Here is a 25,658-nt window from a genome sequence, read left to right as displayed (position 1 = left end):
AAAAAAACAACAGTGGAACGTAACCGTCAATGGCCGACTCGTGATCTTGGCAACATTTGGTTTCAACAAGACGGCGCCATTTCACATACATCGCATCAATCAATGGATTTATTGAGAGAATACTTCGGTTAGTAGATCATTTCACGTTTTGGGCCGGTCGATTGGCTCCCAAGATCGTCTAATATTACACCGTTAGAATTTTTCCTGTTGGGATATGTAAAGTATATAGTATATGCGGACAATCCCGCTTCGACTCAGGCCTTGGAGTAAAACATCACGAATGCCAATTGCCAGTTACAAGTCGAAATGCTCGAACTACTCATCGAAAATTGGACTCAATGGATGGACCATCTGAAACGTAGCCGCGGCCAAGTTTTTCAAGAGATAATCTTCAAAAAACAAATACCAAAGATTGTTCTTTCGAACGATAATAAACATTCCCCATGAAATTTGAATTTTCTGTGTTTTTTCTTTAAAAAAAATGGGGAACCTCGAAATAGATCACGCTTTAGAAGTTACGTCAGTTTTGTCCTCATATTTTTGGAAGGCACTTCACAAAAGAACACGTGCTTCGTGAGGTCAGGAATGACTAAAGAGGAAGGTTATGTGCATATTTGCTTTGGAAGTTTGACAGCTCGACTGGACTGGCTGCTCCTGATGTGAAGAGATTCCCGAGTATGTTAGAAACGCTGATTTTTTAGTAGATGAAAATTTTAGTAGAAACAAAATCTCCACAAATTTTTCAAAAAGATTGTTAAATTGAAAATACTTACTTTTTTGATTTATAAATGAAGCGCAATCAACTGTTTTAGATTTTAAATATTGTATAATTTATTTTACACATTTAATATAATTTGTTACTTCAATTTAATGTTTTAATCATTTTGTGCTAGTTAATATTTAAATAGTACATTACACAAGTATCAAGAATCGTTACACTAGTTATGATTACTTGGCATTTTGATTGTGGTTATCGAGTTCTCACTTTGCTTTGTCTCTTTTGCTGCGTTGCCACACATTCCGTTTATTATCATTTAAACTTGTATTTTTCTTAATAAATTCAAATAATTTGTTGACTTTGATTTCAGACTAATTGTAATTTTTGTAATTTTGCGTATGACTATATATATATAACAGTATGAGGGTATTGATTGGAATTGCATGATTCCCGTTCTAAATGATAAAAAACCTTTCGATTGTTGCTATGCTCAGTACAAATTTGTCACCTCTGTTACATATTAATTTATTATACTAAATTCGTACAATTCGATGTGATTAACTCGTGAAACAGAATAACGGTTGCATTTCGTGTCTGCATGCGCTGAGGCCATTGAAATGATTTGGCTTTTGAGTTCAGCTTTGAAACGCTTTTGCTTTTGCTTTTGCTTTCTCTCTTAATATATTTGTCGGTTTTTGTTTGCAGTTGTTTTTATTTTTGTTTTTGTATTGTATTTCGGGTTAGTTAGTTGTGGGTGTTTGCAAAGTATTGGTTGAAAGTATAGCAGTATTTTTGGCACACGCTGTAACCCGCGCTCGGACTGTAGCTGAGTTCGTTCTATTGTTTACGTCTAAACATTAAGAGTTTCGGAAATAAATATATTTACATTCATATGTTATATCAGACAATATTGTTGTAATTACATATATGTATATATATATACCTACGAGTAACTGTATTTAGCTGAATTTCGAAAGATACTTCACTACTTAGTTTATGTTTAATTGATAATAGTTTTCTCATAATTCTCGGCGTCACTTATTCATTTATTTGTTGTTGTTATTTGATTACGATTTGGTTCGTTGGCTTGAGCACCGCGCGTGTAAGAACGCAAGTAACTCTAGAAGTATAACCGCCGTATGCTAGACTGTGCTAATTGCAAGCTAACTGAGTTTTGTGAGCAAATTTAGTGTTGCCTACTTTTGGGCGTTCATGCGAATTTGGCCCAGTTCAGACGGAGCAGTTCGAACAGTTGCTTGCCTTTCCTCATTTTGCTCGCTTTCCTCACCTTCTTATTTGTTGTCGCGCATTTTTGATTTCATTTACTCATTTTTCGCGCATAAATTTTGCACGATTTTGATTATTTAGTATTTTGGTTAATATTTGAATCTCTTTTTTTATGCTAAAAAATACAGATTTTTTTACAAAACTACAGACTTTATTCGCATAATTTTGGATACCTTGTATTTCGTTATTTATGCTTTACTAGCTAGAGTCTATGCTTACAATTATGCTTATGATTTATTTAAATTTTTAAATTTGTATTTTGTTTCATAAATTTTGAATTTGGCACATGGTTTCCGAAATGTTCTTATGACAAAATAAAAATATTCAAGAAATCGTTTATGTACTTCTTCTTATTTATTTATTATTATAATTTTTGATTTTTTTTGTATTTTTTTCGGAGAGAACGTTCTCAATTTTTCGTGTATTAAATTGACACAATGCTGCTCTCTTTTATCTCCAGCATTATGCGAGTTTGATTTGCTTTATAAAAATGTAATATTTTTTGTTTATGATTTTTTGTTTTGTTTTTCTTTTAAGAATTCCGAAACTTGAGGTTCATCGAATATTGAAGTATAAACATTGCTTGTGTGAATACTGTTATAAATAAATGCAATTCTGTTAATACTTTTTGCTCGTTTTCAACTTGCGCTCAAAATTTAAAATTCTCTTCCATTAACAATAAGTAATGACTACTTTTTATATTTATCTACAATATTTTGTACATACTGAATGTAAGGTTCCACATTCCATCAATACTTATTATCAAAGCAAATACAATAATAATATACAAGTATATGTAAATGAGGACCCTAGTAGTTCTCCGTATGCCCATAAATCATCATATTGAAACTTGTCTAACGTGTTACGAGTAACGAGTAGTTGTTGTCTGAATTTCGACTGGTAAAAATATGAGTATTGAGTATTACTTGATATACGGTAAATAGTAGTCTGTTAGAGTGAGATAGCGGCAAGTACCGCAATGCATACTGCTCTTCTAAAGTAATATACGCGCATTTAGTTAATCGTATTGTATGTCAATAACTTACTTTTGTAACATCAGTCAGTATAAAAATGATTACAAACAATATGCTCTCCATTAAAATCTCATTACTTAACCTATAATCTATACACAATTACAAATACAAATATAAACAGTTAAGTTTATGACAAACACAAAAGTAAATGCTCACGAGCAGTTGGCTTCGAGAGAGTGGGCAGCATCGAACTGTTTGGCATAGCATGCGTGCTCTAGCGCCGTCTTGCTGGGCAGCCAGCTTTAAACAACCTTATGATTCCTAAATCTTGAGGCCAACTCCTCGCTATTTTAAAAAATTATACCAATATGAATTCGCATACATATATACAATTAACGTGGTTTCCAACTAGTAATGTTTATTTACACTTTATTTTCTAATTTCGTTCCATTTGATCGGCTTTGGTATGCTCCTTAATCCTAAACAGTGATGCTGACTTACCTCTGACTTTATCGGACACACAAGCAGGTATTTATATAAAACCTCGCACTTACAACCTCAAGTTGACTCAAGTTCTTACTGACTAACATATTAACCAACACATACAAAGAGTAACTAAACGCTGGGTAGGTGGTGGGGAGGGCGTTTGGTTTGAGACTTTGGTTAAGCATTCAGGGGGATGTGGGAATGATTTTTACATGCGTCATCACCAAAACATGGGTAAAATGTTTGCGTGCGTGTATGTGTGTGTTCGTGTGTATATATTATTTTAAGTCTTGTAGAAATTTTGATTGATTGTCCGAAAGTTTAAATTCATCTGTATTCCTTTGTGGGCGTGTGCAGAGTTGAGTTTCCAGCGAGAAAAAGAGAGGGGGTGACAATTTCGTGGGAGACAAAGGTTCTTACAAATGGGGTACTCTTAACGCGTGGGAAGTTCGTTAGGGATGATATATCTATGCATTTATGTAAAACAACAACATCAACATTCTCATTCACTACTGGTATTTATACCTCGTTCGGGACCCCTCCGGTCAGTTGAAAGTGCCCGACTAGAGGTATTCACCAAACACCGATATTTGACACACATTTCCAGTAAATTAATCAATTTACCGTTAATGGAGCAGCAAACCCTTTTATGTGTGGCGTGTGACCACTTGGCCACTGTGTGCGCCACAACCTTAAAACTGCTGCAACTTCTAATCTCACACGGATATCGAGTAATCGGACTTCTCGCTCAGCAATTTTTGTTGGGCCGGTGCCGGCGAGTGTTGTTGTCGCGACTGTTGTGGTTGTTGTTGCTGCTGCTGCTGTGCCGGCTGAGCATGTTGTTGGGTCTTTTGCGGCGGTGGCTGCACGCAGCGCGTCTCCTGTTGTTGCTGTTGTTTTTGCTGCAGCTGTGAAGTGGTCGACGACGGTCTCGACCACAACGTCGAGCGCATACCCAATTTCAGTTTCTTCAGTGTGTCTACATCGCACTCCACCTCGGACAGCTCGATGCGCTCGGTCTCGACGGGCAGCTGGTGGAATCCGCTGCTGGGCATTACGGTGCATTCAGCCTGCAGCTGCAACGGATGCAGGGTGCGTACACCTCCAGCTCTGCTTAGTTGTTGTTGTTGTTGTTGTTGTGGTTGTTGCAATTATTATCATTTAACGTTGTTATTGTTGTTGTTTGTTGTTGGTTGTAGGTTGTTGGTAAGTGCATGTTTTTAAGGTGGAAGATTTGAGGGGAATACATATTACGTTCGGTCTCATGCAGCAAGCAAAGTTACATATGCGTATAAGTTTGTTTATAAGTGTGTATATTTGTGTGTGTGTGAATATGTCAATGTAAGGGCTCAGTTGTGTCTCTGCAGTGAAGCCTTAACTAGGCTTGTGAAGTCTGAAGCTAATGTTTCCGGACTGAAAATGTACTAACCCGAAAAAAAGACAGACAGAAAATTTAATAGTGCGAAGAGAAGCCAAAGGACGCCCAGTAAGAAAAATTTCATTAATTATTTTTAATTATAAGATTAATTAATTACTGTTCTAATTAATTCTTTTCTATTTGAGTCAAAGTCATTATTAAAATTTTGCAGGCTTCTTAGCCAAAAATCTACTTTACTGGCTTATTTTGATAACTATTTACTCAATATTCTAAAGGATAACATTCTTCAAGCATTTATTTATATTAAAGAACTCAAGGCGTCAATAGAAATTTAATGTACCCTTTGGCTGCCTAAATTGACTCGTAGTCCGTAGTAGTATGTGCAACACTTGAGCTAGTTCACTTCACTGCTGGGTCGTACTGATTTCCATACACAAGTGGTTTAAGGCTCTCGCGCAGAGCTCCCTTAATAGGCTTCTAATGCTAATGGCTGTCTTTGAATATGTCTAAAAGTTGTTGTTTGTTTTTCCCATATTTTGTATTTTCAAATTTATTTATAATTTTCGCAACGCCTAAAATCTCGCAATGTTTTGAAATTTCAGAAACATTTATTTCCCAGAAGAAAGGTCCAGCAACACATACGCTTGCAGTAAAGAATCCACAAATAGTAAGGATTTCATAAACTTGTGATAATAGTATCGATTTATAGAGGGTAAATTGGAAATCTATCGAAACTGGGAGAGTTTGCTGCAAACCTTGAAACTTTCAAGTATTCTTCAGTACCTTAATTTCGATATTTACAATATGGATACAAAAGTAAGAAATATCAAAGGATTTGGGTAAAATTGAAAGCACACATTTTTAGTTCGGTTATTCCAAAGATTGATGTTAGGACTCTCTTTCTTTTCTGACTCGTTTATATTTATGCGCTCTTCTACATATGTATGTAAATCTATTGTTTTCATCTTGAAAGACTCACCATTATGCCTCAGGATCAATATTAAAGAATATGATGAATTAATCAAAAAAAATCGGGTCGATCTTAATTTGTCACTCCTCTCCCTATATAAGCTATTACAAAGCGCACCCAAGGCACTACACTTCTGCTATTTGAAAACTCGCCCGAGCGCCCCTTTCGGAAATTAGATTTAGATTCAGAACTGTCCTTCTATTTTATATTTTAGTGGATTATCCCTTCCCAGCGTGACATTTAGATTTCGAAATGTTCTTCTTATTTTATATTATATTTTAAACTTTTAGTAGATTATCCCTTCCCCATGTTTACCCCAATGAATTTCTAGCTACTCTACAGCGTCTTTCAAGCATACAGATGGACAACCGTGCCTTTGATCTAATACAATTCCACTTTTAGTTGCGCGCCTTCTTTGCCCTCCACCATTTCTGGACCCTCCAAGCCCAGCATGCACTAATCTCATGTCTGATCGATGGGGTCCATATAGGTGCAGGATATTTCACTGTCGTAGCCGAGACTGCTCATCAAGCTGCCGCCGTCGAGGTCCAGACTACCGCCATTGGCCGTATCCTATTTGGGCAGCGTGGTTGCCGAAAAGAACTTGGACGAGAGGGGAGCAGTGGAGGGATTGAGTATGGTACCTACACTATCGCCGCTAACACTGGCATTCGCCACCGATGCGGGCACCGTTTTGTGCGGTATGGGTCGGAATTGTGATGATGGCATGCAAGTGACGGGGCCGAGCGATGCAATGGGATTGTTACAACTATTGTCTAGTAGGTCGGTCGTTGTATCGGATTGACTGAGTTGAGTTGTGGGATGTGGGGCGCCGATCAAGTTGTGATGTTGTGGGTGATGTGCTAATTTGGGGGTGATCAAGAGGGGTTGCTGTGATAGTTTGTTTTTATTGGAGGTGGCGATGCTACTACTACAACTACTGCTGTTCGTACTGTTAAAACTATTTGTGGTTGCATTGGTGGTGACATTGGTTTTTTGTAGTTGATGTTGATGTTTTTGTAGTTGTTGCTGATGTTGTTGCTGTGTTACAGACGGTGACTTCACCAGCGTGGGTATGTGACACTGTATGGAGTCTTGTGATTTGAATGTGCTTGAGATTGATTTCAGATTACCACCACCACCACCACTACCACTAATACTAACACCACCACCACCACCAGCACTACCGCAAACACCGCGCGGTGATAGTATCTTGGTGGCACCGTTGCCGGATGTGGTGTTCATGTTGTTGTTTTTGCTACTGTTATGATGGCGCGGTGTGGTATTTGTGGAAAACTGATATTGTTGATGATGGTACCTTGAGCGACCGCGACGTGGCAATGACTTTTGTTCGGACATTGGTGAGAGATCTGAGGATGTGCTTGATTGTGCTCCATGGTAGATGATACCTGCGGGGTGGGAGGAAGAGTCACAGTTATACATATTTTCACATTTCACTCACAATTCGCCGCTCACACTCGCTTACTCTTACATTCGAGTGCTTATTATGTGTGTGTAGCTAGATATATACGTGTGTGTGTGTGTGGGTGACTATATGTATATATGTATATAAGCGCCGCTATGCAGCTGCGTGGGCACGTATGTATATGTAAATCTACCGTTCTTCTGGCAAGTGGACACATTAGCATCTACATTCGTTTTCGTTTTCATTTTCTTGATTTCTTGTTTATTTGCTTTTCGCTAGTATTTGTTTGCGCTTATGAGGACAATGTGTTTAAATGATTGTTGACTGAGATTGACTACTGCTTGGCCGATTGTCAAATGGACTAATTGCTATTTACAAACAAGTTTGTGTATTTTTGAATTTTGGTGTTCATTATTTGGGCAAATCTGGCACTGAAGTTGCATGTATGTGCATGTGTGCGTGTGTGGTCTATGTCAATTTGCAAGTGTGTGTAAGTAGTTTAAAGAACATAGGTGAGAGCTGCAGTGAGCTCTCTGACGTCCTGCTTCTCTGCGCAATTGTCTACGTAGTTGTACGTGTGTTGGTGTGAGGCCGTTCGCCTGCACTTGCTACTACAGATATGTTTGCGATGTGTTGTGATTTAGAAAATGTTGCATTTTTTTCGAGTCTGTGAAGAGAATGCAGAAAACGAAACGAGACATTTTAACTTATTTCTTTTCACGGCAAGCTAATGAGTTGGGTAAGAATGGATTGAAGTGAGTTTAACTTTCGAAATTACAGTACACAACTTGCTTGGCTTGGCGGAAAAGGTTGAACATTTGGCTTGGAGAGGTACAACTACGAGCTGAAATCAGAGATGGAACTCACTACAAAGAAAACGAACTGCCGCTCGGCTGTGTGATTGCAGTCTAACGGTGTATCAAAGTGTTAAAAACGGGGTTGTTGTAATATGTGCAGGACGTACTGGGTGCTGAACTCGTCAAATACAGTCTAAATGCGCAATTCTGCAATTAAATTATAAGCAAAAACATCACAGAGAACTGTGTGCCTTTTCAGAAGCTTGAATGCCGATCTACATTAACTTCAGCTGCTTCGAAATACCGTTCGTACTTTTTAAGAAGTCTAAAGCTATGCAACAGGCTAAGACATAGCTACAGGGTTTGTCAGGAAAGTAATAGGATTGATTTTCTTCTGCCCCAACTGTACTTCGGAGCGTGCGCGCAATGACTGGATTCGGTAGAAGGCGTTCCTAGCTAACGAACGAGCGGCTGATCAGTTGTCTCCAAGCACCTGGAGAGTCAGGACAAACATTTTCGCGCGACGTGTTTCTTTGAGTGGTGCAAGCCGAAAATGCAGTAGAGCAGAGGTACGCGATTAAATTCTGTGTGAAACTCGGCGAATCTGCGACAGAGACGTTTGATATGATCAAGCAGGCTTACCCAGATGTTGCTTAGCAAGAAGTGGTGTATTTCGGTGGCACCAAGCCTTTTTGAAAGGCCGAGAAGAGGTCGCTGATGAAGACCGGAAGAATGAGCAAATCCATTCCATTTGACATCAGAGGCATTGTCCACCATGGATTTGTTCCTCCTGCACAAAGCGTCAACGACAAGTTTTACGTGGAAGTCCTCAAGAGACTCAAACAAAGGGTCTATCGGGTCCGCCAAGACATCACAGCCGTTTGGAAGTTGCACCACGACAAATATCCGGCTCACAGCGCCTTTCTTGTAAACAGCTGCCTAACCACGGCTGGCATCCCGATGCTTCCGCAACCACCCTACAGCCAAGATGTCGCCCTCCCGGACTTCCTTGCCTGAAAAGGCCGATGAAAGTCAAGCATTTTGAGACGACAGAGAGGATCCAAGAAGCATACACCTCGGCTATCAATGCTATTTCAGAGAATGCCTATTTTGAAGGTTTTTAAAGAACTGTAACGATTGATTCAATAATTTTTTTTAAATCGACTCAGTCCTATTACTTTCCGGAAAAACCGTGTAGTATGACGTCGTCAAAAGCAACTGAATTTTCCGAGTTCACAGACCTTAAGACACACAGCCTGTAATGTTTTTGCACACAACTGATAATGAATGTTCTGAAAATCAGCAAAGTTTTGACGGTATTCATTTCAGTTTGCACTCATCTTTCGCAATACGAGTTCATAACTGTTCTCTCAACGCAGTCGTAAATCAACTGAAATATGTATAAATCTTGTGTGAAACGCATGCATACAAATTGTGTGTGCCAGCGGGTGTCTATGAAGCGCTAAACAAGAAAAACAACAACATATTGCGCAACTTACTGTGCTTGATTTTTCCCTCGTGCTGATTGGAAGACTCTGTGCGGCTTGAGGTCAATTGATCCTGATCCGATTCGGACTCTTCGCTCTCCGGCTCCGTTTTGCGCGAGTGGCGTCGCCGGTTCTTCGAGGACTAAACGCAAAGCAGCGCAGCGTACGAAGCCGCATGAAATGAAAAAGGGGAAAATGCAGAAGTCAATTAAATTGCGGCCGACGTTGGTACTTGGCGTGAGATTGAAGCGAGCCAGGAGGAGGATTTGCATTTACTCAAAAACAAGAACTCAAAATACTCTAAAAATACAGTTACCGTCAACACTATAATACCATTTGAACTCATTTAACTAAAAGCGGTGCACAAAAGAGTTCTTCGCAAACGTGATTCTTCTGACTTCTAAATAGCTTTTCTTCTATTTTCTAAAAACTGCACCAATATTTACAACAACGAAAATATTAATAAATCATCAATGAAAATAAAAGGAAATCGAAATGTTCGTTGAAAAAAACTCTAAAAATAATTACAAAATGAAGATAGCGCTGCAAACGGTGCAGTCAAGCTATTTTTAACTACTTCACGACATCCTCGAATAGTAGTGGGCATATACACAGAGTCACGGCTACTTCAAATTAATCAAATAAAATAAAAAAATTCAAAGAACGCTTGAGAATTATCTAAAAACTAAAGCAAAAGCTAACTCTGATTATATGAGCGGCCTGTGCTTTCCTTTCTGGCACCTTTTAAAGAGCTAGCGAAATTCAAGCGTTCAACTTATGTTTAAAGAAAAAAGTCTGAGACAAACAAATAAGAAAATAAACGCACGATATTATGAAATGGCGAGGTCTGATAATGATTATAGTTTGTCTTTGATGGACGTTGACTGTGGTTGTAATGATAGTTGAGGTGATGGTGGTGGTTTTGGTGTTGGGTTGGTTTTAGTACCGCTGCGGGTGGTGGTGACGAGCAGCCCTCGGTCAGAGCACGCTCATGGTACATGAAGGAATGCAAAAGCGTATTAGCCGGGCCGGCGTGATGTGGCTGTGACATGTTTCCCGTCTCGGATAATTGAAACGTGGCATACGGTGAAATATCCTCGGATGTCTCTGCGGGTAGAAGGGGGAGAAAGAGAAAGCAAAGTCAATGGCGTGTTTACATAGCGAAAAGCATGTGAGTACGTACTACACACACAGACATATCAGACATATAACAAACAACAAACGGTACTAATTAGTAAATAATTGAAATGGAAATGGAGATGGAGACGCAGTCGGCTTTGACATTGCGTTTCTCGCATGACTTCGCCACAGGGAGGCTGTGATTGCCAGTTGGTAGGCGCTGAGATTTATTTAATTTGCCTTAATGGCGAGCAATGTCATTGGACTTTAGCATACGAAGTTTGTAGGTCTACCTAAATATATATATATATATGCAGGTGGATGCATATATATATATATATATATATATATATATATATATGTAAATATATATACATGTTATGGATTGAACAAAGCTTTCAGAGAAATGCAACGTCTAATGCGCCGGTTTGTTTGAGAGAAGCTTGAATATTTTTTTGAGATCTTCTCTAAACATTTTCAGCGAACTTATCGATTATTTTACAGCAATGGATTCAGTCTTTATAATGGGTAGTCGAAAAAGTCTTTTCGTATTTCTAATCACACATCAATTTATTTTTATTTATAATAAACTTTGATGAACCAAATATGTACCATTTTGGTCCACCACTTTTTGCTTTTTTCCGCTAGAGACATTATTCCATTAATGTAAAACTTTTCTGGTTTCTCGGCGAAAAACTGGGTTAAGTAATTTTCACAGGCTTCTCTTGAAGCCAACTTTAATCCATTAAAGGAGTTCTGCATTGACCGAAACAAATGAAAGTCCGATGGTACAAGGTCAGGGCTATATGGTGGATGCATCGAAACTTTCCAGCAAAGCTCTTTTAGTTTTTGCCGAGTCATCAAAGATGTGTGTGGTCTAGCGTTGTCCTGATGGAAGGCGCAGCCCTTTCTGTTGATCAGTTCTGGCTGTTTTTATCGATTGCTTGCTTTATTCTCATCAGTTGTTGACATTGAAATGTTGAATCAATCGTTCGACCAGGCTAGAGCAGCTCATAGTGAATTATTCCTTTCCAAACCCTCCAAACACTCAGCATAACCTTTCGAGGTGCCAATCCTGGCTTTGGGACCATTTGTTGAGCTTGACTTTTCGTCTCTTGATACCTTTCGCTTCAGAAATGGTTCGATTTCATTCCGTTACAGCAAAGAATCGCACATGTTAATTCGGTCCATTAAATTTTTCACAGACAATTCATGTGGTACCCAAACATCGAGCTTCTTTTTGTAACCAGCGTTTTTTTAAATGACTTAAAATCGTTTCATGATGGTAGCACTGGAGGCACAGCAAGGACATATATTGACAAAACACGAAAAGACTTTTTCGACTCCCCAATATATGCAAGTCTTTATCATTTATTCAATCTTTATGAAACCACGATTTCAAATGTAGCCAAGAGCGCGGCAAGATATTACCGCTGAAGAAATCGTGCCTCTGAACAGTGAACTGGTAAAGCAAATCTTATGCAATGACGACTTATTTTCCATTTCCTTTTCAACGTTCCCGAAGCCTTACCATTGTAAAAATACAAAAATACAGCAACAATTGCTGAAACTCACCTGGTATTTTGTCGTTATTCTGCATGGACACTTTATGAATGGTGGCATAATAGCGTTCCCGTTGCGCAGCCTCTGAGTTCTGCCGATTTTCCAGTAATTCCTTTTGTATGCGGTTACCTTGCTCTAAAGCGAATACAACAAGAAAAAGAAAAAAGCAATGTATGTAAATTAGTTATGGGTGTATATGAGATGGGGAAGTGATTCGCAAGCGCGCGTGCTTCAAAACAAAGCAAAGCTCAACAACACAGTGGCAGCCAAAGTAGGCGCACCGTGTTGTTTACAACACAGCAGTCAGCGTCATGGCAATTAAAATTCAATTTGTTGTAACAATGTGAAATTTATTTTCTCGGCGTGCACGAAGTATATGGTAGAGCCTACGTGCAGCGCTGCTAAATCGAATATACGCGGTTGCATATCATTGGGTGTGCAGCCTGACCAGTCGTTTTTGCATGTCCGCGTATGTTTGCTAGTCGCTGCTGACTGCACACCCGTTCAACCAGTCGCCTTTTACGTCGTGCCTTCTACGCTCTCGCAGCACTAAAAAAACGGACAAGAGCTCTAGCGTACTCCTGCGATAGTTCATTCACACCTCGGCCGCTTTGTTTGTCCACTCGTTTGTAGGTTTTCTGGCAGTATTGTGTTTGCTTTGTTAGGCTTTGATTTGTTTTGTTTTGCCGGTGGCAATGAATGACCCACTCAGGCATTCGAAACCACATGCCACCGTCCTTTACCATCCACAACTCCCACATACACCCACACACACCGCGTTCAGTACTTACTGTGTCGATAGCACATGACCACCAGCGCAATTGTGCAAATCATGCCAGACAACGTGGCGATGCTCGGTATCAATAGATTCACATTGCCATAGAAAACATTCGAGCCGCGTTGGCCGCGCTGTACAATCTCCGGCGGTGGCTGCTCCCCATCCTTGGTGAGAGTGACGAATGTGAACTCGGCTTGTGATACGCCGGCCACATTGTGCGCCTCCATGCGGAGCTGGTAGAGAGTCGATGGTTGCAGACCGGAAATGGTGAAACGACGTTGCGGTTTCAATGCGTTGGATACTGTGAAGATGGAGCATATGAAGGGGTATGAGAGCAATAACAATGATGATATTTAAGCAGTAAACTCTAAAAGTGTTACTTATTGTCGGTGAGAGCCGCACAAACGCAAATATTTTAAGAGTACTACTGTAGGCAAAAAATAGTAAGACTTTTTCTAGTTTCTATTTCTAGTGCTGGAACGAAATGTTAGAAAAGGCCTTCGATGATTATTTTTTGTTGCAATTGTTTATGATTGGTACAAATTGTTCAAAGAGAGTCAAGAACGCTTTGACGACGAACCACGTCCAGAACGGCCATCAACATCAACTGTACATGACATGACATGACATGGTACATGAGAATGGTACATGAGAATCGACTACTAGCAGTCAGAGAGAGTACTTACTGACATCACTGGAATATCGAAAGGAACAGTAAAAACTATTTTGAAAGACCATTTGGGCCTACGAAATGTGCAAGCATGATTGGATCCAAAATCACTCTTTTTTATTGAAAAACAGTGTCGCCTTAACATCTGTGAAACAATGCTTTCCGACTACCAGGATGCCATGAAACGTTATTACTGGCGATGAGTCTTGGATCAATGCTTACGAAAGACGAGAAGACAGACAATCAAACGGCCGAATATCGTGGTCAAGTTTAGCCGAAGTCGAAAAGACCACTACAAGACAGGCCAAATATCAAAGTTATGTTGACAATTGTCCTATATTAACGAGCCAAACTCTTTCCGACCGGCCGAACTGTCAACAAGGAACCTTATTTGAGTGTTATGCTTCACGAACCTACTCGTAAAACGAGGCCCGAATTATGAGCTGGCAATTCTTGCTTTTCGCATCACGCTAATGCACCATCGCATACTGCATTGATTCTTTCTAGTATTGGAAAAAACGTTGACACAAAAGTATTGGGGATTAGTTTGTTAAAAATTTTAAAACTTAGAAGAAAGTCTTACTATTTTCTGCTCATAGTATTGTGTAAATAATAAATCGCCCGAAAGAAGACTTGAATGGTATAGATGAATGATGAAATGGAATAATTATAAGCAATCCAAAAATATTTGGACATTCAATTAAATTTGCTGCCGGTTAATTGACAATATCAAACTAAATCACGCCAACGTCACTTTCACTTACCCAGTATCCAGTCGCGCTCTGCCTCATCAGTAACCGGGCGATATTGTAGAACAAAGTACAGAATGGGGCAACCATTGTCTGGCCAAGTGTGCAACCGCACCAATACCGAAGTGGAGTTGGGCGCAATCAAGCTCGTAGTCGAAGGCATACCTGGTGACTGGCCTTGAGTGCGCACGTGTAGAGTTATGCTGGCCGGTGAGGTGCCCACTTTATTGTGAGCAGTCAAATGAATTTGATAAGTGCTGCCACAAACCAGCCCCTTCAGCTCGTGGCTTGACGCGTGACGCGACAGCAGCATCTCATCCATATTGCTGTTGGCGCGCCGATAGAAGAGCGTGTAGCCAGTGATGGGTGCATTGCCGGTGAATCCGCACTTCCAGTGCATCAGAATACTGCTGGAAGTTGCGCTGGTCACATAAAGCACCGGCGCCGACGGCGGCACCTGCACAAGCAGCACGTGCGTGAGACGATCGGTGCCGATGCCATTGTCCACTTGACAACTGTAGTTGCCGCTATCCGAAATTTGCAAACTCGAAATGATTAGGTCGCCCGAGTCGAGTAACTGTGAATTGTGCATACCACCTTGCCGCAGTGGCGTTTCCGCTTTGTACCACTCGCGTTTCGGCTTGCCCACCGCCGTGCAGGGCAATGTGACCGTTGAACGCCATGGTCGCACTATGGGACCGCCGAATGAGACAATGCGCGCAGGCACACGATTCGTTGTGATTTGCGATGCAACACGTGAGCTCTTGCCTTCACCGACACGCGTTGATGCGGTCACCCAAAACTGATACTCGATGTGTGGATGCAGATTCTTCGCCTCAAAGTGTACTTGCTGCGACGGCAGGCTTCGTTTTTCGTTGTTCAATTCCTCTCGGCCATTTACCACACGCATATACAAGTTGAATTTTGTGATGACCCCATTCGGCTCTGTTGGTGGCAGCCACGACACATACAAAGATTGTGGCGTGCTAACGACCACCTTAATGTCTGCGGGCGCTTCTGGCGCATCCTCCTCGGTATGACAGTACAATGGGTTGGATAGAGCACCGTCACCCATGCGTGTGTGCGCCAACACTTGAATACTGTAGTTGGTGTATTTGCGTAAGCCCGTCAGCACCGTGGTCAGCGCGGTTGTCTTGCGTGATTCAACTTCGTCCTTGTTGAGTGAGAAGTCATCTAGAATGGGCTCGAAAATGAGTTTATAACCCTGCAATAGTCCGTTGGTGTGATATATCGGTGGCGGTTGCCAGGAAACTTGTAGCGATTGCGAGGTCAACGCTGCGCAACGGATATCCTCGGGCGGTCGACTTGGCACTATCACATTGAATATAAATTGATTCAGTGCAAACGAAAATAATAATTAAAATGAAAGCAAATATAAAGCTGCACCCAAAACTTACCATCCTCCATGGTTTGCGCCGACACCGGTTCGGAAAGAGGGCCGGGCCCCACCTGATTGAACGCTTGCACAACCACATTGTAGCGCGCGAATTTCTGTAGGCCACTCAGCAAGAGTTCACCGGTGCCGCCATCGCCGTCACCGGATACCGAGGTGAAATTGTAAGCAGAATTACCCGAACTGGCCAACTTGTAGCCGACGTTGTAACCTTGTATATCGCCATGACGCAGTTCGACCAGCGGCGCCAACCAACTGACAAGCAATTCTGTGGAAGACAACGGACGAACGGAGAGATTGAGTGGTGGCCCAGCCGGCCGTTGTGGCTCGGTGCGGACCACCAACTCTTGGCTGGGAGCGCTGCGTCCAGCGGTGCCCTCGGCTATCACTCGAAAGGAGTAACGGGTGGCGGGCTTTAAATTTTCAATCAGGGCTGTGTAGGTGGGTGGATCTTTTACCTCGACATGCTGCCATTGCTCAATGAAGAGCGCTATAAGGATAAATGCAAGTTAATTAAAAAAGTAGGTTATCGTTTTAGGTCTTAAATGTTTCAAAATGGAAAAAAGTTTAATTGAAAATGGTAGGATTTGTAAGTCGATGCTTTGACAGTCATAGGTCAAATTAAAACTTATTTCATGCTGAGGAAATCATAATGTTCTTTCAGTATTGTCCGATGAATTTTGCAACTCACGGTCCATTTCCTTGAATTCCACAATATATTTGGAGATGTCCGCTGTGTTCACGCTTTTCGGCTGCCACTTCAAATTCACCGAACGGCTGGATATCATGGCCGCCTCCAGCACAGTGGGCGGTTGCGGTGGCTCCTGCACTTGCAGCTGCACCAACTGCTGATCATTGCCATACAGATTGCTGGCGCGACAGAAATACGGTCCACTATCGCTTGCATCCACCATCCGTATCTGCAGCTCTGCAGAAACACCGTCGGGCGTGGCCTCCTGCTTCACCGAAATTCTGCAATGACACAAATGTGAAATGAAGCGGAAAAAATGCAACCCATCATTTGTGGAGAAAATGCTCCTGTGGGAAATATGCGGACACTAAATAACAACTGATAGAATTAACGCTTGCGGGATGAGGGAAAGATTAATGAGCAAAATGAAAATGATGTAGGAGAGTGGCGGATGGGTACTGGTGGTGCAGGAGGTGTTGATTTGGAACTGCGAGAGCTTGCTATGGCTGTCCCTCTCGACCTACTTGTAATTTGTAGATGGATTCAGTGTGTTTTTGCCCGAACGCATCCAAACGATATTAATCGGTTTGTCACCGCTGACAGAGCATTGCAGCAGTGCTGTGTCACCTTTTTTCACCATTACCGAGCGTGAAGTGGATGAGAAGTACGGCGAGGCTGTATCATTAAAAATGCAAACAAACACATGACACATAAATAAAGCAGAATTCACAAAGTGAGTTGTAGAAAAGTCTAAAAGTTTGCGCACACACACAAAGCAAGTGCTTGATATTATCGCACGCGTGGCAAATATTACGAGCACTCATCCGCATACATACACCATACACCATGCACGTGGAGCCTCCTATGGGTATATAATTAATGCCTCAAGCCACAGCTTCGTGTAATTTGGGCAATATTTTTATTTCCTTTGAACACACAGGCACACACATAACAGTTTAAAGTAAATTCCTTTGGATCTTCGAACTTACAGTTAACTTTTAATTGTATAACCTTTCCGATGCCGGTGCCAATGCCGTTATTCGCTTGGCACAGATAGAAGCCCTCACGATCCTCCTTGACGTGTTGCAGCAGCAGTGAGCCATTGCTTAGCAGCTTGGTGAAAGGTCGTTCACGCACCTCCTCGTACTCTCCCGACTTGCTACCTGTAAGTTACATGGTAAGATAATTATCAGAATTAATGTGTTGCTAAATATCTCAAAAAGTGCCCTGAATACTTCGAATATTTCGTAAATAATTGCATTGCTTGAGTGCACATAAATATTGCGTTTCGAGGCTTCCAAAGCAGTAACGGACTTATATCGGATACCAATCTTTATATTCCAATATACTGGATTTGGTTTTCATACTTTTCCCGTTCATTATTTATAAACCTTTTTTTCAATTAATTCAGTTTTTGATTTTAATTTTTGCAGTATTGAATTTTCAAACAACCAATTTTTATGTACACCTCTTACCAGTGCGATTTCAATGTACCTGTAGCCTTCTTCCAAACGATGCTAGGCGTTGGCACGCCCTGCGCCTGACAATGCAACATGATGTGGCGGTTGCGTTCCACATTTGCATCGGCCGGCTCAACAATCCAGCGTGGCGGCACTGCGCGGCACCCCAACCGAAACCACAAGCCGAGCAGGTTGACCAAAGCAAACGACAAATGGAGATGGCATGGAGATGACAGCAGAGGAGAGCGCGCAGCAACGAGCGAGAAGCAATAACAAAAAAGCGGACAATTATAGCAAAGCCTGAATGCGGATCGATAATGCAATAAATCAGAGTGGAAATGAACGAAACCACTGGAAATACTATTTTCATAGTCGTCAACGAAAAAGAAACAAACGAAATGCTTAATAAGGAAATTATCAGTTTTGAATTTTAAATGGGGCAAATGATAATCTTACTTAAGGCGTTTTATTTTCGCCCCTTAATTAATAACATTCAAAGTAATCTAAAGTGGTTAACCGAAAAAATTATTGGGTGAATTAGAGACAGCAAGAAAGTTCAGAAGTAAGTTCATAGAAGAAAGTTGAGCAACAGTAATTTGAAAGATGTTTGTAATAATAGGTTTTATTTTAATTTCATTTACAGTTATTTAAAGTGTGAAAGTGAACTAAAAAAACTACGGAATTGAAGGCATTTCAACGGTACTTAACAATAAAGAATGAATCCGAACGCCGAAAAATGTGAATAATGAACTAAATGCGTTAGACCTTAATTGGAATTATTTATGCAACCAAGTCGATAAGAACCCAAACATAAAATATAATAAATTCATTAAAATTTCCATACTTTTCAAGTTGTACCTTTTTTCTGTCTTACATTGCTGCCAATAAAGTCAGACGCCTTATTAAGTCGAAGCTCATCAAACTGTGTGTGCAAAGATTTTTCAGAAGGCATTCGAAATCAAACCGAACCTGTTATCTTACTATTTCGCTTTTAAGTCTACCCTAGGGTATATAAAATAATGGTCTATGAAATAATAGAAAATAGGCTGCCAGTTTTGTCATATAAACTTCACATGTGGGTGTTCACGGGCCCAGCAAACATTGGTGCTGAAGCGCAGCCTTAATCATGCCATAAAATAATAGTTGTCGCTTGAAATTTTCTACTCCAGACTCCATTGTTTTTATTTTTTTCTATTCTACAATTTAAGTTATTGGAATGCCTAGGTGTTAGTTATATTATTTTCCACTAGCAGCCCTACATGGAGTTTGAAGTGATTATTTTGCTACCAAAACAGAATGCAATGCCACTCCTTCATTAATCCTTCATTCTTAATTTCAAATTTTTTTTGTTGGATTGATTGCAGCCATAAAATACTCTATGTATGTCAATATTATTTAAATTTAAATTTCATTATTTTTCGCATCTGTGCCAATAATAATGGCATTTCTTTAGCGCTTGGCCTCCTTATTAGGTTTACAGCAGTATAAAAGCAATGCAGTAGACTATGGTCTAAAAGTGCTTATATAATAATTCTGTCACACTTATTATTAGATCCCTTAATTAAAAGATCTCCTCAACCGTTATATAACTTCGGAAAAACTATTTACTTTTCATGTCAAAAGCCATTCAATGTTTGATTGAAATGAAATACACAAATATTGGGTAGTCGATAAACTATTTTCGTATTTCTAATCAAACTTCTAATTATTTTTTTATATATTTATAATGAACTTTAATGAACCAAATATGTACAATTTTGGCCTACCACTTTTTGCAACTTTTCCGCTAGAGACATTATGCCATCGATGAAAAACTTTCCTGGTTCCTCGGCGAAAAACTGCGACAAGTAATTTTCACAGGTTTCTCCTGAAGTCAACTTTACTCCATTAAGGGAGTTCTGCGTTGATTGAAACAAATGGTAGTCTGACGGTACAAGTCAGAGTTATATGGTGGATGCATCAAAACTTCCAAGCCAAGCTCTCCCAGTTTTTGCCAAGTCACCAAAAATGTGTGTGAACTAGCGTTGTTCTGATGGAAGACGAAGCTCTTTCTGTTGACAAGTTCTGTCCGTTTTTTTTTTCGATTGCCTCTTCAATCTCATCAGTTGTTGACAGTAAAATGTAGAATCAATCGTTCCACCATACTGACGCAGCTCATAGTTGATGATTCCTATCCAATCTCTCCATAACCTTTCGCGGCGTCAACCCTGGCTTTTCGACCATTTGTTGAGCTTCACAACGCTTGGACCTCGATCTTTTTCGCACATTATTGTCGTATTTGATCCACTTTTCGTCTCCTGTGACCATTCGCTTCAAAATGGTTCGATTTTATTGCGTATGAGCAAAGAATCGCAGATGTTAATTCGGTCCATTAAATTTTTCATAGACAATTCATGCTTCTTTTTGCAGCCAGCCTTTGTTAAATGGTTAAAAACGGTTTGATAATGAATGTTAAGTTTCTTAGCGATATCATGGTTGCTTATGTCACGGTCGAGGTCAATCTATTCCATAATTTCATCGACTTTTTCAACGATAGGTCAACAGAGCGAGATGCATCTTTCACAACGAAATTTCCAGAACAGAACGGAAACGAGCGAACCATTATTGTGCTACACGCAACAACAGCAACGTCTTCGTAAACTGAACAAATTTCATTGGTGGCTCGCATTTGGCATTTTTCCCTTTTTATACAAAAATTTCAAAATATAAGGTATTTCTTCATTATTTTCACTCATTTTTGAACAGCTAAAACTTTTTTCAAATTCCCCGAATTTAATTTTTTTTTAGGTTAAAAACGCTTAAAATCTCACTTTTCCAACACTATATGGTATGACACAATGTGATTGGTAGCACTGGAGATATACGACTGCAACGACATCTATTGAAAAAATACGAAAAGACTTTTTCGACTACCCAATATAACTTCAGCAAAAAAGCTGTCTACTTTTCATGTGGAGAGCCGATCAATGTTTGATTAAAAGTTTCTGATATTCACATATACTTATATTTTAAATTTTTATATAATTTGGAACTTTAATACACACGAAATTCAAAATTGATGTAGCTCCAGCTGCAATACCTAACACCTCACCCTTCCCAGACTGTCGAAAGTGTCAGTGATTTGGATGGATTAGCGGGGAATTTAGTTATACACATGCAATGAAAAATTATGATTACTTCGTTATCAAACTGATACACACACACCTATGTACTTGATCATATGTAAGTAAGCGTTTCGTGTGGGGAATGGAAATGAAAACTTACAAGAATTTCAAATTGATCACCATCGTAACGCTGCAAATAAAAGATACATAAATGTCAGCTAAAGCACACAAGTAAATGCTTCAAACACCACACAGCCAACACACATACACATAGATATAACCGATATAGCAAATCTGCTAGCGTCGCTCCTCAATCAAAGCTCAGCAAAATGCGCTTGCAGACGACAGCGCTGGCCAACAAAGCAATCGCTTTTCATTTTACAAATATGTATGTGTGATTATTGAAGCATTTAGTTATATACGAGCAGCTTTGCGTGGCTACAAAAGCGTTCAATTGCACAAAAAAGGCGATAAAAAAACTTAGCACAAACTTAACAGTTAAACGAGTGACGCCAGATTTCAGTGAAATGATAAAGTGAAAACTAATTGTAAGCCATTAAATTATGGAGAAATAAATGCGATTTGCTAAAAGTATAATAAACCTGCTGGGGTTGGGGGGACAGTAAAGCTTTCGGTGTGTATTTTTGCATTTTTCATTATGCTAGTCTTCCAAAACTTTGGTATCGCGGGGGTAAGCAAAAAAATCATTGCACACAACAGCCTTAAAATATAAAGTTAGTCTTTTTCAATTTTTGAAGCCATAGTCTTTAGATGATTTTTGTTAGAAAACGAAAGTCTCAAACCAAAAAAATGAACAAAGCACAAAAGCATTTAAAGCAAAGCACGCAAATCTGCTGCATAATTATACATACATACATACATGCTAAAAGCAACAAAAGTTATAAGAAGCAGTTTTCTAAATACTAGGCATACTACAGCTTATTACTAGAGAAGTAATAACTTAAAAAAGCATGCGAGAACTAAAGTATTTCTATGTAACGGGCAACTTTTTAAACCGTGAATGAGCTGTGTAAAATTTAGCAACACACATTAGTTAAGGTGTTACATGGGCTTACGGGTTTCAAATAATCATTTTTTATTGTCCTATTAAATTCTACAATATCTCTAGAGCATTCTCCTAAATTTTTAAGGTGATCTGAGTAATCGTTTTGGAGATACAGCCTTGAGAACTTGTGCGCTCGAAGGCAGATAACTAGGCTAAGAGCGCCGTCTTTAAACGCGTTTTCTCGAAATTATGTTTTTGAAGTGGGTTGGCAAGATTTCTCGCGAACTACTCAACCGATCTTCATGAAATTTTACGCAAGTCTTTGAGATACAACTAATTCTTAAGGGGTCCCGGTGGTCTAGGTGGTCGTTTTTTTTGTTTGATAGTTCGAAAGTATAATCCTTTAAGAATATACTTTAAAATTTTTGGAAGGATATTCACATTATTTTAGCTTCTACAGCCTACCTGCTAGGTAGGGCGCGGTCGAGGGGCTCAATGAATAGATGCTTTGTACGTCATTTATCTCAAAACTACTTCTTTCGGCGTGCCGTTGATGAAAAAAAAAAAAACTATCTATCCGAATCAATTGAAATTTTAATATGGTGTTTATAAGATCAATATCTATCGCTGGAACTACAATCAAATTTTAATTTTAAGAACTTCGATTTTTTTTTCGATCTAAAACTGGTCCAAAAATAGCTGTTTTCAGAATCTGAACTTCAAAAGTGCGAAATTTTTTTAATTTAAATTTTTTCTGTTTTTGGTTGTAGTTCCTGCGATAGCTGCACTCCTACGGATTAGTCATTTATTTGGTTTTTATGTTTCAGATGTTGTGAAGAGTCAAAATCAACAACGGCACCGGGAGTCATTTTTTAAGATAGCTTTTTTTGGACGCCATTTTTAATATCGTTCAATTTTTTTTTTATTTAACAAAAAAATATTTTTATACTTTTCATAAGTGTACAAATAAACTGTAAAAATTTAAAATCGATTGCTGTTTTTTTAAACCTTAAAAAAATATCCAGAAAACACCCTTAATTTGAGCGTTCTAGACCACCGAGACCCCTTAAGGACTTGGATGTAGGATTGCTTTCGAAAATAACTGAAATTTAATTTTTTTTAGTAAAGTAAGTTCTAAGTTAAGGTTTTAACTGATACACAAATTTTTTCACTTTAGATGAACCTGTAAGGGCTTATCCTGCCGACGCGGACGCGACTTTTTTCCGAGGGATCACCGGAAATGGCGCCGCAATGTCCGACTTTAAAATATTTTTTTCCAAAAATTTCAAAATTTCTTTGTCAGTAGTGTACGTTTGTAACAAATTGTTGAAAAAGACTGTGTTTTTACCCGAAGAAATCCATGTAACCACTTAATTATTTCAAAAGCACTGTGTGGACCGGGCAGCCTTAAACGTAAAGTAACTCGCGTTAGTTCGATGCATTCGGTATTGCACGATGCATGTATACGAATCGAACGAAGGTTCATGACTTTGATAGCAATAAAGGCTATGCATAACTTTTCCTATTTTTAAACCAATTCATTCGGTATTTCGAACAGTAAAAAAATTAAAACCAATTCGTTCCGATTCCGAAAAAATTTTTAAACACGGAAAAAACCAAATGTTTTCGATACAATTTAAGCTTTGAGTTGAGCACCAATTATTTGAATTTAAATTTGTCAAAAGTTTTCGAAATCTAGAAATTACTTTATTTTAAACCGAGCCTCGCTTCTCGCGTACTTCAGGTGTAAAAATCATATATTTCACATAGTTCATGCACAAAATAGCCTTAAACCAAAATGGAAGAGCAAAAGAGCATAGCATAAATGGTGGAGTGACAAAGTGCGGTTTAGGTGAGCGGGGAGCACAAAAGTAAGCAAACTAGCTACACATACGCTCATGCCGTGGCATGAGTAATAACTTTACAAATACTGCGAAGCTTTAAATGATAATAAAAACAGCGCAACGAATGTCGGTTAGTTGAGCGCGAAATTTAAGCAGGATATACCAAGTTGTTAGTAAGCTTTAAGCATGTTTACGTTGTTGTTGTTTTCTGGCACCACAGCGCGACAGCCACACACGAAAAACCCAAAATACAATATAAATATATGTATATGCACATATATAACGGCACAGGCAGCCAGCGTTGGTTTGCGCGAGTGTCGCATGACATAAGCCGCGTAACAAAAAGCGGGGCTTAAACTGATACGTGATTCCCTTTTATTTATCTGCATATATGTACATATATACATAAAATATAGCGAGTGTTTAGCGAGGATTTAAAGAGTAAGCAGAAAGTTGTTTGTGAATGTAGCACGAGTAGAGAGAGCTTAACAAGCAGAGCAAAGAAGCGGATAGCGGTACAGCGGGTGCGCAGGTAAAAGCGTCTAAAAAGCACAAAAAGCTCCACGGCCTTCCGCGACATACACATACGCCGGTAAAAGGCAGCGATCGCGATCCATTGATCCATTTCGAGTTTGTGCCTCGTTTTTGCTGGCGACTTCTTCGTGCTTCGTAGTGCTGTGTGTAGTTAGGACCAAATTGTGGCAATTGTTTGTTTAATTGTTAATCATTACAATCGCAACTACACTATCTAAAGCGCTTAGCAATGCATATTCCTTAAATAAAAAACAATGCAATAGTAAATAAAAATAGTAAGAAGCGTTTGAAGCAGTGCAACAGTTAGGTTACCTGGTGATCTGCCGTACAAAAAACCCACAGCGTGCCAAAGCGACTGGAGGATGGATTTTGGTTAAAGGGGGATATCAGGGGTCTTTCAAAGTTCAGCTAAATATGTGATTGTGTGTGCGTGTTCACAATTTGTTCGTGTGTGTTTGTATTGAACGCCGCCTTTACCTAAACATATCTCATAAACTCCACTTTACGTTATTTTATTGTTCGAAATTATTTACTTCTTGGAAGTATTACATACAGATGCTAAAAAATCAATAGCCACTATTTATTATAATTAAAAACTGAAATCCATAAAAAGCCATTTTAGTATACAAAGGAAAAGTTAAATAAAAACTGGTTCATTTTAAGTTGTGTAGAGTGTTCGTTTAAATTTCGTTAGTGATACCGTTAGTTCCACTATTTTATAGTAATATATTTGTTTATTAATCATTGGTCTTTATTATTTTGAGTGTTGTTTTAAGGTGTGTGCAAGTGGTATGTGGTTTGTGTATGTATATGTGAGAGATTTCATCAAAAGATCGGTTAACGCGTATCTTAGAGCTTTTCTCATTTTTAGAAATTTTCTTTGTTTTAGAAATTAACAATTTTTTATATTTTTTTGTTTTAATTCAAGCTAAAAATTATACTTTAATTCGAGCAAAAATTCACCGAAGTAAAAATAAAAGCGAATTCGGCGTACAAAAATTGAGAGGAATCTCGAATAAAGAGAGTGGCAGGTCGTGGTGAAATTGTGTGCATGGAAATGTTCACTCCTTGCATTGAATTGTCTAAAGACGCTTTTTGAATAGTCAGAGTGGGGATTATCTGCTTAAGCTACATTTTAGTTGCCATTTTTTAGCACGAGATTCCTTCGCCCAATTTTTTGATGAAACCTTTTGTTGAAGTTAA

At 39.3% G+C, this 25,658-nt stretch overlaps 1 protein-coding gene across 6 annotated transcripts in view; it reads right to left on the bottom strand.

The window, feature by feature from the left end:
- Positions 1-1,386: 1,386 nt before the first annotated feature.
- LOC120779208 (Down syndrome cell adhesion molecule-like protein Dscam2) overlaps positions 1,387-25,658 on the bottom strand; it is a 121,179-nt gene continuing 96,907 nt past the window's right edge. For 2 of the 6 annotated variants that reach the window (XM_040111482.1, XM_040111485.1), the window contains exons 11-22: positions 18,002-18,121; positions 17,497-17,670; positions 17,032-17,182; positions 16,508-16,788; positions 15,821-16,306; positions 14,418-15,734; positions 12,997-13,284; positions 12,218-12,340; positions 10,470-10,630; positions 9,536-9,665; positions 7,132-7,222; positions 1,387-4,575 (exon numbers count right to left, since the gene is read on the bottom strand). In XM_040111482.1, the coding sequence (XP_039967416.1) occupies positions 4,182-4,575; positions 7,132-7,222; positions 9,536-9,665; positions 10,470-10,630; positions 12,218-12,340; positions 12,997-13,284; positions 14,418-15,734; positions 15,821-16,306; positions 16,508-16,788; positions 17,032-17,182; positions 17,497-17,670; positions 18,002-18,121 (3,716 nt within the window). In that variant the 3' untranslated portion in view covers positions 1,387-4,181. Of the gene's footprint in view, positions 4,576-6,097; positions 7,223-7,503; positions 7,907-9,535; positions 9,666-10,469; positions 10,631-12,217; positions 12,341-12,996; positions 13,285-14,417; positions 15,735-15,820; positions 16,307-16,507; positions 16,789-17,031; positions 17,183-17,496; positions 17,671-18,001; positions 18,122-25,658 lie in introns of those variants that run through there. The other 4 variants (XM_040111484.1, XM_040111486.1, XM_040111483.1 and 1 more) reach the window with 3 other exon arrangements.

This window comes from Bactrocera tryoni, chromosome 5 (assembly GCF_016617805.1).
Source record: "Bactrocera tryoni isolate S06 chromosome 5, CSIRO_BtryS06_freeze2, whole genome shotgun sequence".
Taxonomy (NCBI): domain Eukaryota; kingdom Metazoa; phylum Arthropoda; class Insecta; order Diptera; family Tephritidae; genus Bactrocera; species Bactrocera tryoni.
This window is presented reverse-complemented; position numbering and strand designations above follow the sequence as displayed.